Source organism: Aedes aegypti, chromosome 2 (assembly GCF_002204515.2).
Source record: "Aedes aegypti strain LVP_AGWG chromosome 2, AaegL5.0 Primary Assembly, whole genome shotgun sequence".
NCBI lineage: Eukaryota > Metazoa > Arthropoda > Insecta > Diptera > Culicidae > Aedes > Aedes aegypti.
In genome coordinates, this window is record NC_035108.1 from 45,197,229 (window position 1) to 45,213,750 (window position 16,522).

The window sequence follows — 16,522 nt, forward strand, 5'->3', positions numbered from 1 at the left end:
GTCTCAAGATCCTTCTCGGCAACCGGGAAAACCGAGACTTGTCACTTTCAACAAGGTTTAAAAATGTAACAAGGACAAAAGAATGTTCCTTTGATTACTATAATATCCTGTTCTCTTCGTTTGAAGCAGTCAGGACCAGGGTTCAGTGATAGATCTTTACCCCATAACGCACCACGAAAAGGTGATCTATCCGCGTTATGGGTCTAGGGCTGGTAGCAGATTTCTTTTTAGATACAATTTTTATTCAAGTCTCTAAAAAGTCTCTATTTTTGATTAAAGGTGTCTGAAGTCTCTATTTTTTTTTTTTAGTACCGTAATCCGGGGTAACATTGATCATTTTTTTGAATGTTTCTTTAATATTTCGTTTGAAAATGCAAATGTTGCAATTTTTTTTATTTTCAAAACAAGTACGGCCACCCATAGCTCGAGACTATATACTGTATTTTGTTTATTGAAAGATTTAAGCATGTTAAAAAAAAATGTTTAAGGCGATTTTTTGATTTAGCTGATATGGGGTAACATTGATCACCTATGTAAGCAACGTTCGGTAATACTTAAAATGTCGTTACTTACTTAAATCATGGCCCTTGAAGCCAAATATGAAGGCCAATCGCTTACAAGTCATTTACTTTTTGAGTTATTTTAAAATTAAAAACACCTTGAATCACGGAATACGCCTAAAGGTATGCAATTTCCTAAGGGAATTCTACATTCTTAACAGTAATTCGGTAATGTTGCCTAATTGAGCAAACTTATAAAAAATTTGACAACGGAATCGTTTTCGGCGATGTCATTTTTAGTAGGAACCACATTTTCCTTGCTAATATCGTTTGCAGAACTTATGTGAGACATGAATCTTTGGTAGTGTCATCCTTAACAATTAAAATCCTTATTTCGAAAAGTCGACAAAGTTACGCATAAGGTAAACGCAATTTTCGCAAAAATATTAACTTTCATTAGCTCATGAATATAAGAAAGAGAAGCACCATTCATGATTTGGAAATGTTTCATCAATAAATGATAATACGTACCTTTGATGAGATGAGTCATTCCGATCAATGTTACCCCGCTGATCAATGATACCCCGGATTACGGTATCTAAAGTCTCTTGCAAATATAGTATCTTGCTTGCTGATAACTGAGATGCAAAATTTCTTCTCGTATTTCTCGAGAACAGCCTCAGGAAATATCCTTGTGGTTTCTTCAGAGATTATAAATTCTTGGAATCTTGAAAATCTTCTAAAAGTTTTTCAAGAGTAAGTCTTCCTGAAAATCCTCTTTGATAAAGGGTGGCCTAAGAAATTACATAAGTAACTGTAACAGAAGATATCCGTAAATTTGCTTTAGGAATTCGTCACGAATTTTCTCAACAATTTATCAGCTTTCTGGGAAATTACATTCAAGTTTCCTTGGTGAAAACTCCTGGAAGAATGCTTAAGAATAAAGTTTTGAAAACTTCCTTGAGAAATATCTTAGAATTATAAGAGGAATTTCCGAAGAAATCCTAGGAGCAATCTCTGGAGTAATTCCTGAAGGTATCCTCGGAGAAATTTGTAGTCAAAATCTTATAAAAATTCTAAAAAAAAAAGAAAGTTCTGAGAAATGGAGAAGTTTCTGGTTGAATATAACAACATGTTTTAAACGGGAGTCTTGGAGGATGTTCCAGAAAAGCTGATTGGAAAATCACTGGATAAAATCCTCGAGGACCCTTAACAAAAATCTGAAAAATATGTGAAGGAATTTCTGATGAAAGCCTTGAGGTTTTTTTGTGATAATGTTTGGGAAAATCTTGGTTCTATTTTGTTATAAAAAATTTTTTTGAGGAATTCCTTAGGAAAATTTTTGGAGATATCAATCCATTCAAGGCTGGTAGCGAGTCACTTTTTAGTGACTCTGTCACTTTTTTGAGGTCAGTCACTTTAAAGTCTCTTTTTTGAAGCCATTTCAACTAAAGTCACTTTTTTCGTCAAAAAGTCACTTTTTTCAACTATTTTGAGCTAAATTTTCTGGAGAAAATTATGAATCGGCCTTTTTTAATTAAGGCTAAGTTTTAAATTAGGTCAGAACAACTTCATGTCATTATCAAAATACTGGTTCATGGTTTTCATGTGAAAAAAAGGTTAATCTCTCTCACGCCGAGGACCTGGGATCGAATCCTACCCCCGAGATAGTCACTAAAAATTTCATGGTCCTGAGATGAACTAGCCCAGGGCTAAAAATCTCGTTAATAAAGATAGAAAAAAAGGGGTTAATCTTTCATAGAGTTCCACATAATGTGTAACAGTATCTAAGCTATTATTAGTATGGTGTAACTTCAATGTTATTAAACTAATGGTTCAAATGTTTAGTATTCCCTATTTTGAATAGGGTTCAGAGCTACTTGGGCACTTTCATGATTCACTTTGCCATGGGGGGGTTTTCTCGGTCGAATTGTCTGAGACTTTGCAATAAGATGTTTATCCTGCCCATAAACGCATAATTGTCCCATGTGAATAGGAAATCAAGTAAACATGGCACTGACATGCATTTATGGGCAGTATCTTCCATTGTCGAACATTACGTTTGAGAATATGCATCCTAATTATTCTCTTTGTCTTCGAAATTCGTTTTATTAACCAAACTATCATGATATAAAGCACATTAGCTACTCAAAATATTACAAAATCTATAATATGTATAGGTATTTAATTGTTTAATGTTCTATTTGAGAATAAAAACTTATCATACTTCTTAGGACAGACTTTACTTGCAAGTCAAACCTTCAAAAATTGCCGGATACCCTAAGGTTTTTTTTTCACGTCGGTCGTCCGCGTAAAAAATCCGCGTTATTCCAAAAAACGACGTTAAAAAGACCTCGTGTTTTTCGACGATTCATTTACCGCGAATTTATCGTTTTCATTGAATCATTCATGAAATCATGCATGCTTTTTTCAAAGATAGGTTAGTTGTTAGATCTTCTTTATGGCTTTTTTGATTCACTTCGGCAGGAGGTTTTTGAAACCCACAGAGTTATATTCGACCAACTATAATCCCCAATGTCAAGTGAAATATGAAAGTGTTCAAGTAATTTTGATTGCAAAATTAGAAGCTTAGTGCTATTAACTACTTTGACAGCATAACTCAAAAGAATAGCCTATTAAGCCTATCGTCTTCATGCTAAATGCCCATTCGGCCAAAAGTACCTCCCATTAAACTTACTGATGGAAAACTTCAATGTCACTCAGGCTTATATCAACCATTTGTTTTTCCTTTGGCGGTGTTTGAAGGACGCGGTTTAAGAAGTATTTCAATCATGTTAGATCTTCTATCATCATTTTTCATTTGAAATATTGATTAATGTCCAAGTATAACATTTTCGGTGATTTTGATCTAGTTACATAAAATATTGACCTTATTAGGTAGAAGTGTTAGAGCCATCCAAACTCTAAGTAAATGTGAAATGACAAAAAAAAAAACAAATGTTTCAAATATTATTCAAATTTACAAAATAAAATACTTTGGTGATATAAAAGACACAACATTTTTGAAAAATTGAAAAATATTTAATAAATGTTAACTTTTCTGCTTAAGAAAATTGTAGGCAATAGAGAGCCGGATCCTATTATTGGCAATTTTGATTCACTTCGGCAGTAGGTTTTTGAATTTTTGAATTTTCTTTATTAGAGAGACTTTCACAGTAGGTTTTTGAAAGTTACAGATCTCATATTTGGCCACAATATGCGTCGTACTAAAACGCTTTTTATTGCAAATTTCCAGACAATTCGGCTGAGATAAACCCCCATGCCAAAACGAATCATGAAAGTGCCCAAGTAGCTCTGCACCCTATCTTGAAATTTTGGAGGTACAATAAAATTTTACAAATATGGTACTCAACTAGACATACTACCTGCAGAAGATCATATTGAATAATCCCTATAATATTGGATATTGATCGAAAAACAGTATATTAGAATTGAAATAAAACTGATTACGGTTTGATTGTCAAATCACTTCTAGTTACTTTTTCGAGAACCGAAAGTCACTTTTTAGTCACTTTTTTGAGAACTGAAAGTCACTTTTTAGTCACTTATTTCTCAAATGTGGTCACTAAAATAACTTTTTACGGTACCACTTTTTGCTACCAGCCTTCCATCCCTCTCGTAATGTCGTCGTAATGCATCAATGAATGTTTGTCCTTTAATGGCATATACCAGATGTGCTGGTATGTCGTCGTAATGCCGCGAAAAAATTATTAAAAAAGTTTTAAAAATATTTCCAGAGAAATGTCTGGTCTAATTAAATTATTTTGTCCTGGTTCCTGTTAGGTTTCGTTTTTTGGTTACTTTTCAATCACTTTTTTCCTGGAAAGAGGTTACTAAATTTCATATTTTCAAAAAACTCATGATGGTGAAAAACTTCATGCACAATTTTTAAAACTATTGGAAAATATTTAATTCCAGAAAAAAAAATTCGAAAGGTAAACTGGAATTTGAACAACTTTAAATTCGAAATTTTGTAACAATCATGATTAATTTAGAACTTTTTCGAATGAAATGCAAACATTTATAATTTAATTATACAGTGGGATTCCGTTTTTGGCAACAAAATTGAAATTTTCAGTTGCCGAAAACGGAACCGTGCCAAAATCGGAACCCATTTTTTAAATTTTATTTTTCAATTATTGGTTCTAAAACATCATTAGACTATCGATATCTATCATCCTTATGGAGCCATATTATATCGAGACTACGGAATGGTCCACTTCGAAGCCGATATCCGTAGGGTTGGACTATGCTATAAATCTATAGTCCCGTTATGTTAACTGTGACATACGTTCTACGTTTTTATTGCTTAAATATCTTCAATGATTTTTGTAAGCTTTATGTACACTATTTGTATGTGTGGGTCATGTAGAATCAATAATCGCATAAGTGTACTGTATTAAAGAATTGGATATTTCCTTTAAACTATATAGAAATTCGATAGAAACAATCAATTCTGCAGTCTGTATTATAAAAAAAAGACGTATTTACATAAACTTGATCTGGTTTCACAAGATTGCATGAGTTTTTAATTGATTGAGTATTAAAAATCTGTATAATTTGAGGGCCCTTGCGTAAAATTTGCGAACATTTGGTAAAGCAGCTGTTTTTGCTTTAATTTATTTTTCTGACAAAGTGAAGCATCTGAATTATTGACTGCAGTCAATAGAGCAAACATAAACAACTACATTTCATCAATAATAAATGCAGCAAAACAAAAATTCGCAAAACACACAAATAAACTACTTCTTAAGTATCCTTGATCTTGATCATTCTTGAAAATCTTGTATGGAATGTTGGATTGTCTCTTAAAAAATTTCTTACTAAGCGAGAACGTAGGTCTAATTAATTGTTAAATTATGAAAATAATAATTACAACACTCAATTGTATGTATCGCACGCTTCAATGATATTATTGATAATAAAGTGTAGTTTGAACTGTTTTTCGCATTTGTCATATTGGCGGTATTAAATGGCGCATTATAATACTAAAAATTGATATTAAATATAGCGAAATATGCACTCTTTTAGGGATTTTATGTTTACACTTCTGCAATTCACGTAGAATAACGCAATTTATTTTGTAAAACTCCAAAAAAGTTGAGACACATGACTTTCGTTTTATTTTTTTTAATTTACTGCGGTGTGTTTTTACATAAACAATGTGTGTAATTCCAAAATTATGATTGAAACTCTGTGTGAGTAATAGACTTTTTAATGCTCTAAGGCTAGTGGCCAATTTACGAAATATAACGTAACTACGCGATCGCTCCTTGTGCTTTGTTCGAACGATCTGTTCCAGATCTGAAGAACAATGTTTTTTTATGTGTATCACCCACTGGTAGACTGATCAGCTTTTTCATTTCCTTCTATTCCGCAATGGCCAGGAACCCAATATAGATTAACCTTTTTACGATAGGGCAACCTTCAAAGCATTCAAGGCTGATTTGCTATCCAAACAAATACATATATTAGCATTCCTGTAGCGCCTTTTAGGACAAATGCCAGCGCATTCAAGAATTGCATAAATTTCGGCCTGAAAAACTGTTGGCCAACTTCCCAGTGCATAAGATACTCCACAAAGGTTACTGGGAGGGATGTTTGTTAATGGGGAGGATCGTTGGGTCACAGGATTCACTTTGATAAGCGATTATACCATTCGTATAAGCGATTATACGGTTATTCGTGAGATATAAATAAGCTTTTCAATATAAAAGTAGGAAACAATCATGTCGACACTTGAAGTGATGAAGCTTCAAAGCTTGTTGAACAAATAGCTACAGCTGTCAGGACAAAAGCATGGGTTACCATATTTTATTCATATGAAAAGAAAAAAATCATGCGAAGAAATTATGGATGTTATCAGAAATTCAAGCAATGGAAAAGCAGCAGGGCCAGATCTTATTTTTACGGAATATATTAAAAATGCAGACAAGGAAACCCAGGATTACCTTGTGAAAGTTATACAAAAGTCATACATAGAAAACATTTATCCGAGTGATTGGTTAAAATCAACTCAAACACCAATTCCAAAAAAAATAAATGCGACAGAGGCAGAACATTTTAGAAGAATCTCTTTATGTAGCGTAGTTTATAAAGTATATGCAAAGTGGATAGCTAATCAAATAACTAAATATGCAGGGCAACCAGATTTATATCAAGCAGCATTCACAAACAATCGATCTACAGATGACCACATATTTGTAACTAGAAGGGTAATGGAGGAGAATTGGAATGCCGGAAAAGATTTATATATATTAGCACTAGATATTAGAAAAGCTTTTGACACAATTAAGGTACACAATATTAAAGATATACTGCTAGGTTTGAATGTGCCAACGACGTTAGTAGATAGAGTAATAGCTTGTATGAAAGACGAAATGACAAGAGTGTTATGGAATGGTCAATTTTCTGAGGAGATAAAAAAAGGCAAGGGCATAAAGCAAGGATATCCATTGTCTCCAATTTTATTCAATTATATTATGCAGGATGTTATAAGAAAAGTAGCCTCAAAAATTCCAGAATTGAAATTGATGGATGTGAATAGCCTCATAATACCCTTGCTTTTAGCCTTTGCCGATGACTTGCTAATTATTGCAGATAGTAAGAAACAATTGGAAAAAATAGTTAAAGAATTAGTGAAACAGCTAGAAGAGGTAGGACTGGAATTAAACTATGACAAGTGCCAACTATTATTAAGGTTTCCGAATTACAAAGGACAAATGCCTAACGAAATTATGTTAAATGGTAGGCCTTATAAAGTGTGTGATAGCATAAAATATTTAGGAGTGTGTCTAACGGCAACTTTAGATCGAAAAGCAACAAATAGGCAGAGATGCGTAAACGCATACAGAACAGGTACCGTCAAGCTACCATTCACCGTGCATTTAAGAAAAATTTGCACTTCAAAAAATCATATAACTTTTCCAAATAATTTGAAGCGTTCTAGAATACCACTACGTAGCGTGCAATTATATAATAATTCAGGGAAAAATCTAAAACTAGTGATGAATAACAAAAAGTTACTCAAAAATCATGTTTGAAAATGTCATGTTAAGGTCGCCTTGTTCCGTTCTATGTCACCATTTACCGTGCACACTGGTGCACCATTCACCGTGCGTATAGTTTTCGTCATGATTCAATTTTGTATCTTGAAGAAGCGTTGTTGATGGAGCAACTATGTTGTTAATAGTGTGCGCACTCATTTTTAAGAGTATTCAAATCTTCATTTACAATAAAAACCATAAAAAGTTTAATAATTGGTTAAATAATTATTTTTTCATTAAAATCGTTATAAGAGGTTTGACTGTATTGTCTAAACCATTCCATGTTCACTCAAAAAATAAAAATTAAGGAGTTTAATGACCATATAACAATAAAGCTAATATTATTGAATGATTTCATGCCTTTTACACTAATGCACGGTAATAGGAACCACATATATTGAAACGGATCCATTCACCGTGCATTTGGGTTTCGACTTAAAAACAATAAAAAAAATCGAATTTGCATAAAATCTCATTGCTCATACGATGAAATACATCTTACTAATAGTATCCACGATGAAAACTTGTTGAAATTTTGAAAAATTTCATCCACAATCGTTAAAATGAAAAATGTGAATTTTTGGCTTTTCTACTAAGAATGATGAAAAATTTCATTATCAAAAAGAATTCACATGATTTTGACTACATAACCTGGGTTTTTCAAAATGCTTTGTGACAAGAACTACTTCGTTTCATCAGTTTTATCTTATTTTGCTAACAAAAGAATAATATGTGAAAATTGTATGAATATTCTGCAGGAATTTGTATATGTGCACGGTGAATGGAGGCCGCACGGTGACTGGTGACTTAACGGTAGATCAGTTATAGAGTTTTGTAAGAGTTTTAAACCCTCATGGGAATTAGGGAAGTTAATTTATAAAACAGTTTTAGCCCCTGCAATAACTTATGGAACAAAAGTCGCGGTGTTGACGAAAAAAAGCAGAATAGGAATGGCAAACTATGAAAAACTTATACTTAGGAGTATATATAATCATTGTAGGAGACCACAAAACATAAGATTTAATGCGCGGAAACTGTTAGCTTGAGCTTGAGCTTGATTGATGCTACTCCAGTATCGCCAGATCAGCTGCACTTACACAAGGAACCAACCGAATGACTGCTTGGGACTAACAGGCATCCTCAGTGTATAAGTGCTGGTGATCTTCTATTTTTAGGCAACAATGGCACCTGCCACGTCAGAATGCAGACCAATGAGGGGAAGGGGGAGGAATTGATGATGCATTGAACTGGCTCCCACGTAGACCGTATATTCCACTGCATCTACGCCAGTTCATGCGGGAGTGTATGGATTGGGGGAAAGGCATGGCAGAGAGGTTTGCTTTTGTGGTTAGCAGACTGCCTATGTATCAGACGTAAGAAAGGCGTGCGCGTGGAAGTAGGAAGCGTTAGGGAAACGGTTTCTTGTCCGTCTCTGGTTCTAGCGTTTGCTATGAACGAATAGTTTGAGTGTGATATATTTAGAATGGAAGATAGAAGCAAGTGAGAGATATACAACTACAAAGTACGAGGAAAGGGACGGGCCTGGGATTGAACCCATGACCTTCTGCATATGAAGCAGAAGCGGTAGCCATCAGACCACCAACCCCGTCATTTAATGCGCGGAAACTGTTAGATGGAAAAACTATAAATAGAAGAGTCAGAGTAGGAAGAATTAGTTACTACGGACATATACTTAGAAGAGAGAAAAATCACCCCATCAGATTAGCATATAGACTAAACTTCAAAAAGAAAAAAGAAGGAAGACCAAGTTTCACGTGGAAAGACTCCTTAGAAAAAGATCTGAACAGATATAGCGAGGTAGATAGAGAAGAATGGAAACAATTGGCTGAAGATAGAGATAAACTGAAGAAAAAAGCAGAAGAAATATATAAAGAAACTTTCAGTGAAATTTCAGAAGGCGAATCATCAGAAGAAGAAGGTAGAAGTAAACAGTACAAGCATTGGAAGAGAAAAATGAAGAGATGAAGAAATTAGTGATGAGATTAGATAGATAATTGAAAGGTAAAAATAAGTAGGAAAGAAACATACAATTCGATAGTACTGATTAAAACTAACGACCTGTGTACCACCTTTAACAATAAATAGCTGTAACGGGACACGTAATCGAATAAAATGTTTAGGTTAAGGTGAAGATGAATCGAGGCCAGGGTTCAGATGTTCGAGAGCACGGATCTGGAGAGCCGGACATCCGTTTGAGCTGAAGGCTTGATCGATGGGTTACCACCAGCTGGTGAGCAATCGATTAGGTTTTCAGCTTGAACGGATGCTTGGATCACCGGATCCGTGCTATTGAGGATTTGAGGTTTGGCTTCGATTCATCTCCACCTTAATTAAAGCAAATTTATTAGTAGCAGTAATTGCAATGGTAAATTTCAACATAATCAATGTAGCCATGGAGGGTCATGTTCAGCTTAGTTAATGTCAGATAAATGTTACCCACAAACAAAAGCAATATGACTTACAAGTAAAACGATTAAAAAAAAACAATAATAATACGGCCAAAATAACGTCGGTTTTACGCAAACATATACTATTAATTGATAAACACGGCAACACGTCAATGAACTACAAAGGACAAATAGGGATTAAATGTATAGAGATACATTAATATGAATAGCTACTGAAGAACACAATAAAGGGTGAATACTGATTAAAAAATCGTACTTAAATACACACAAATAAAGGTAAGATGAATTGTAACCGATTGTATATTACATAAACATACTACTATAAATAACGGGGTACGGGAGGGACCAACAGGACACCCGATTGAAGCGATCTGGACAGGGAGCCTGGGACTGCCTCCTCCCTGTTGTTAACATTTCGTGGATTGAGGGCGGGCTCTTCGACCCCATCTATTGGGAGTATTCTGTCAATCGAGGGCTTGATTTTACAGTTGTTCGTGAAAACTTTCACATCCATTTTTGGCCCTTCATACAGAAGACTGACTGCTCACAAACAAAAGTACAATCGCAGACAGACGTTCAAGTTAGACTCAGCCACTTGTGTAAAAACATGGCCGCCACAAATCGCCAAGTGGCAATAAGCTAACAGATGGCGTTAGTGGCGTATGCGTCCCGCCACCACCCCGATCACATTTCGTTGACAGCATGACACACAACCGCTCCCACAGTCGACGTACTCAACGCTAAAAACGATGCACCGTTTTTTTACGCTGGGTGGATGATGTTCCCTTTTAGATCTAATTTCTCATGTAAAAGTTCATTAAATCCATTGAAATTTTTACCACAAGTTGGAATTTAATTTACTCACAGATTCATGCTAGTATAACACCCTTGAATGATCGTTACTTATGTAAAATAAATTGGCGTGAAAATATCACAATTGTGTGAATCATTTTTAAAGTGATTGTTTTGATATTTTTGTTCAGTGGGTGGTGGACTGGGTGGTAAGCGAGAAGATGAAGACACGTGCTTTTACGAACTGTCACTGTACTGCAGCAATTTGCTCCCTAGGTGACACCACGGTAGAATTTACACAGGAATTTTGAATAAATTTGTTCCTGCTTAAACGTCTGTCTGCGGTACAATCTTGATCAAATCGCTTTTCAGATTATTCCAGTGCTATAGGCAGATGCCTTGATACAATAGATGGTAGAACCATATCATCATATCATCATCATAAAAAGAAAAAAATCTAGACTGTCTAGTTGACCATCACAAAACACTCTTATAGCGACACTTACTGTGGCGAACCATTCAAAGTTTTTTTTTAATTACAAAGACATTAATCATAAAAGAAAACAATCTGTAAAATATAAATAATTTCTGAATAAGAGTTTATGCCGACACTAACAGTGACGAACCATTCATAGTTTGTTAAAAAAACATGTTCACGTCCGGTATTTGATATAAAAGCATGAAACGAGCTTACCAATTGATACCGACTAACTAAGAAACGCGAATCTTTTTCGCACTCGTACCACGCGGATCAAACACGATTGGTCTTGATTCTGTTGCTCACTTCACAGGCGCATGCAATGGAATCGAAAGACCCCACACTACTCGACTTTGATTCGAAGCATATTGCGGCTAAATATGATCTTTGTTGCTTTCGAAAACCCCTCTGCCGAAGTGAATCAAATGTGCTAAGAATTGGATCAAGCTTTCTGTGTAGTGGAATTTTTTGAGAAAATCATGAACAAATATTTCAATTAATGTTAGAATAAATTACTCAAAATTCTTTGAAGAACTCTTTAAAGAAATCTATCTAGGTGTTCATGAATGATTATATTGAACAATTATTTGTGGAATCCCTAGACAAAGACAAAACTTAAAGAAATTGCTTAGAATCTCTGACGCTAAGTTTAAATAGTTTTGAAACCGTAGAGTACGCTGCGATGAAGAACCTGCTACTAGGCAATGCTTCAAACTTTATAGCAGCTGTAGTTGAATATATAAATTTACAGATTTATTTGCGTCTCCTTGGTATTGGCATTTTTTTAGTTTAATTGAAAACAAGATAAACCATTTTCAATGTTAATTCCAATAATTTCTCTTTTTTTTAGGATCGCCCTCAAGAACCTCCGGTTGCACCGCCCGTAGTACCCCTTCTCGGTGCCCGAGTCCCAGCAGCGGCTGCACCAGGTGCAGCACCGGCCCCAGCAGCACCCCGGCAGCTACCGGAAGCGCCAGCCCCTGACCATGTCCCGATCGATCCGGCTGAACCGCCACCTCCGGTTGCCCCCCTCGACGCCGAAGCCGAACCGGAAGCGGTCAACGAACCGGCCGAAGGTGCCGCCGATGAAGCCAACTGGAATCCGATGGAATGGGAACGCGCTGCCGAAGAACTGACCTGGGAGCGACTACTCGGCCTGGATGGATCGATGGTATTCCTGGAGCACGTCTTTTGGGTTGTTTCGCTCAATACCTTGTTCATCTTCATCTTCGCCTTCTGTCCGTACTCGATTGGAAACTTTCTGATTTCCTTCCTGGGGATTATCACGCCTGGAAAACCGTTGCTACACTTTCACGGGCTACTGACGACGCTACTGGGCTATTGCGTGATTGGGATTACCCTGATCAAGTTGCATGCCATCGCCCGGTTTCTGAGGTGGCGCCGTCAGCGGCGTATTCTGGGCATGTGCTATATTGTGGTAAAGGTGTCGCTCCTATCGGTGGTGGAAATCGGAGTGCTTCCTCTGGTGTGCGGATGGTGGTTAGACATTTGCTCCCTGCCGATGTTCGATGCCACGCTGAAGGATCGTAAGGCGAGTTTCAAGGCAGCCCCGGGGACATCGCTCTTCATCCACTGGATGTTCGGAATGGTTTACGTATATTACTTTGCTTCGTTCATCGTGTTACTAAGGGAGGTGCTGCGGCCTGGAGTGCTCTGGTTCCTGCGTAATCTGAACGATCCGGACTTTAGCCCCATTCAGGTAAGGTTGTTATAGAGGGTCATTGAGGATTTACTTAGTAATGTTCTAATTTCAGGAAATGATCCACTTGTCGATTTTGCGCCACGCCCGTCGTCTTATCGCCTCAGCGATCATCTTCGGTTCGGCCGTTCTCCTAATGCTGTGGGCTCCGATACAAATTCTTAAATCCGGATGGCCAACGTTCCTACCCTATACGCTGTCCGGTGATTCCGAAGTTAACGAACTAAGTTTACAGCTGCTGTTGTTACAGGTTGGTAATCAGTAATACCATTCCCCAGAAAGCTATATGGTGTAATTTACGGTTTCGGCTCCATTCGACTATTCTGGAGAGTGAAATTCTAGGGAACGTTTTTCTTGAGAATGCTATAAAATTTTACCATTCTTTTCCATAATCCGCAGATCATTCTACCCGGGTTCTTTGAGCAATCGCATACGCGTATCTGGCTGAAGGGTCTGGTGCGCATCTGGTGCAACGTGGTGGCTCGCATTCTGGGCATCAAAAGTTACCTCCTCGGAACGGAACCGCGACCGAACGACGATGAAGTCCCGCCCCGTCAACAGCCGGATCTGGGAGCTGGGCTTGCCGCTGCCCATCAGGCCATCATGCAGCGGGATGTACCCGTTGGATTCCAGCCTTACGATCGACCACCGTTCTTCGCCGTGCGCTTGGTGGGACTGCTCGTGTTGATGTGTATCAGTTTAGTGATTGGTTCGCTAACGACCCTGACGGTTCCGGTGTGGATCGGTCGTCACGGAATGGCTCTGTGGTCAATGGGATCGCAAATAACTCCTCCGCCTAATGCGGTTGCCACCGGTACAGAAACTCCCCCAAGGCCGCACGAACTCTACACGGCCGCAATGGGAACCTACCTCTGTTGGATCTTTTCTCGAGGTATTGCTGTGGCAGTGAATCTGTTCCCACAAGGACGAGCTGTCGTGATGGAGCGCGTTAAACACTGGATTTCCGTGGGAACCTCTTACGCTCTGGCAGCCATCATTTTCGTACTTATGCTCGGTGTGATTCCACTGATGTTCGGATTGCTGCTGGAGCTAGTCGTAGTCGTTCCGTTACGTGTTCCGATTGTACAAACGCCAGTGCTATTTCTGTGGCAAGATTGGGCTCTCGGGGTTCTGTACACCAAAATTGCCTGCGCTCTCACATTGATGGGACCGGATTGGGCACTGAAACGTGCAATCGAGCAAGCCTATCGAGACGGTCTCCGAGATATGAATCTACGATTCATCATACGGGAGCTTGGAGCGCCTGTCATTACGTGCTTCGGTCTAGCCCTAGCCGTTCCCTACGTGATCGCCCATTCGATAATGCCGATATTCTTCACCAACCAAGTGACACGGATACTGATCGCCCGGCAGATTTATCCATTTTTCCTACTAATAGCGTGCATCGTCGCGATCGTGATCCTTCAAATACGCCAGTTCAAGAAACTGTACGTAGCAATCAAGAATGACAAGTACTTGGTCGGACAACGGTTGGTAAACTATGACCACCAGCGGAAGAAGGCGGCACAGCAAGCAGCGGCGGCCATAGCCCAGCAACAAGCAGCGCGGGCCCAGCAAGCTACACAGCAGCAACTGCAGCAGGGACAACAGCAACCCGCGCAAAATGATCAACCAGATGAAGGCGATGTACGGGACAGACCAGATCCGGGAGCAGCTGCCGTGGCCGCAGCTCAGGCGGTTCAGTAGAATCGAAACAACAATCAACCAACCATTATGGGACTCTCCGAAATCGTCCGTAAGCTGTTCGAAACGAGTAAAGCGTGGATTTGTAGATTATGAAGGTAAGTGGTTCATGAATGTTGTGGATCGTTCTCATTATTTATTGTTCAGTTGTATTTCAAGGATACATTTGTCGAAGATTCATGAGATCTTAAGTTGCTTCTAAAATAATTCTTTCAAATCAGATTAGTTTTTTTTGTTAACCTTTGCGCCCCTGACCTATTTTTACAACTCTAATATCCATAATTATCAGTCGATTGTAATAAAATTTTGACACAACGTCGACGTTTGATGATTGGTTTCGGATTTATACGGATGTTCCGTGGGATTTGTCTGAAGGTCATTTGAGACATTTCCATCATTATTTTGCACGGATTAAACAAAACTACTGTGTTTGTAACTAAATCATAAACTATTAGTGTATAGTATATAATAGGAAAAAAAATGAAAAAGCACTGATTTCTTAGAATTTCCTCTAAAATTGACTTCCGGGAATTTGTTGAAGGATACATTCAGAAATTACTCCAGAGGTAGATGTCCTACAAACATTTTTCAAGGATTTGCCCAGGGACGTTCTCCAATAGTTTTTCGACACATGTCTCGAAGGAATTGCCATAAATATTATTCAGAAATTCCTGAAAAAATCCGGGAAGTATTTTCAAAACATATCCTATAGTAATCCCTGTAGAAATTCCCAACAAAACACTGACAAAATTGTAAAGATAGTGCCATTTCTGGACGATTTTTTTGAAGGAATTGATGGTGAATATCAAAAGGAATTTCTTAAGAGATGCCGGAAAAGTCCTCGGTAGTATTGCAGAAGATATTTTCGCATGATCAAGATTTTTGGGTGCGCTTTCCATCAATAAAGACAATTACGAATGATGGTGGTAAGTTTTGAATTTACAAGTAATGGAAGTAAATTCAAATCTTACCAGCATCATTCGTAATTGTTGAGCAATCTTCTCCATGTTTCGAATTTATGACATTACAGTAGTGAGCCATCATATTCTTCATCATTCGTCATATGTTCATCATTTTCTATCAACGTTTGGATAAGGCAACACAGAATATTATTCTTCTCTTCAACAGATATTGCAATTTTACTTTAGTACGTCTCAGAAAAACGCAGTTGGACGAAAACGTGAAGGTGTACACGCATCCACACAAACACATCAAGTATAGGTTCTTTTTTGTTGTATTTTTTTTTAATATTATATTTGGGAATTATGTATCATAGCAGGAACTAAATTGAAGGAGCAAAAAGATAGAAATCAAAAATTCACAAAAAAATGAAACAGAAACTAAAGATACTGTTGTTATAGTAGTCATAAATAGTGAGTTTAATCATTAATTTAATATATGATCCAATGAAGTGAATCATGCAGCGGAAGGAATGTTAGCACTAAGTTTAAGCGAGTATGAGTATTTATAATACTGCAGAACACACACTAATACCTACACCTATGAAGAAAGGGGACAAACAACAGGAACTTCTATAGAATCGGTAGCGTTAATAGGCAAATTGTACACACCCTCCAAGCATGAACTTTATCAAAATTGTTGTTCCAATCGGTTGAACGCCTGCCTCCAAAGAAGCACCCACATTTCAGGGTCAAATCGCACACGATCGAGGCAAGAAGTTTGAGAAGAAACCGTTACAGAATCGATCATTTTACCCCCTTAATGAACATTGAATTTCATCGCATTAGGTAAATGAAAACTGATGAAGAACTGATAAATGCAAGTAAATGAGTAAAATGGCGTGGGCTGTCGGTTATTGTGAAAGAAATTCC

The 16,522-nt window shown here is 37.4% G+C and overlaps 1 protein-coding gene across 10 annotated transcripts in view; it reads left to right on the forward strand.

Moving 5' to 3' along the window:
• LOC5571867 (E3 ubiquitin-protein ligase MARCH6) overlaps positions 1-16,490 on the forward strand; it is a 36,160-nt gene extending 19,670 nt beyond the window's left edge. For 9 of the 10 annotated variants that reach the window (XM_021840711.1, XM_021840706.1, XM_021840708.1 and 6 more), the window contains 4 exons: positions 12,117-12,986; positions 13,042-13,236; positions 13,386-14,788; positions 15,819-16,490. In XM_021840711.1, the coding sequence (XP_021696403.1) occupies positions 12,117-12,986; positions 13,042-13,236; positions 13,386-14,693 (2,373 nt within the window). In that variant the 3' untranslated portion in view covers positions 14,694-14,788; positions 15,819-16,490. The remainder of the gene's footprint in view (positions 1-12,116; positions 12,987-13,041; positions 13,237-13,385; positions 14,789-15,818) is intronic. The other variant, XM_021840704.1, reaches the window with a different exon arrangement.
• Positions 16,491-16,522: the final 32 nt, after the last annotated feature.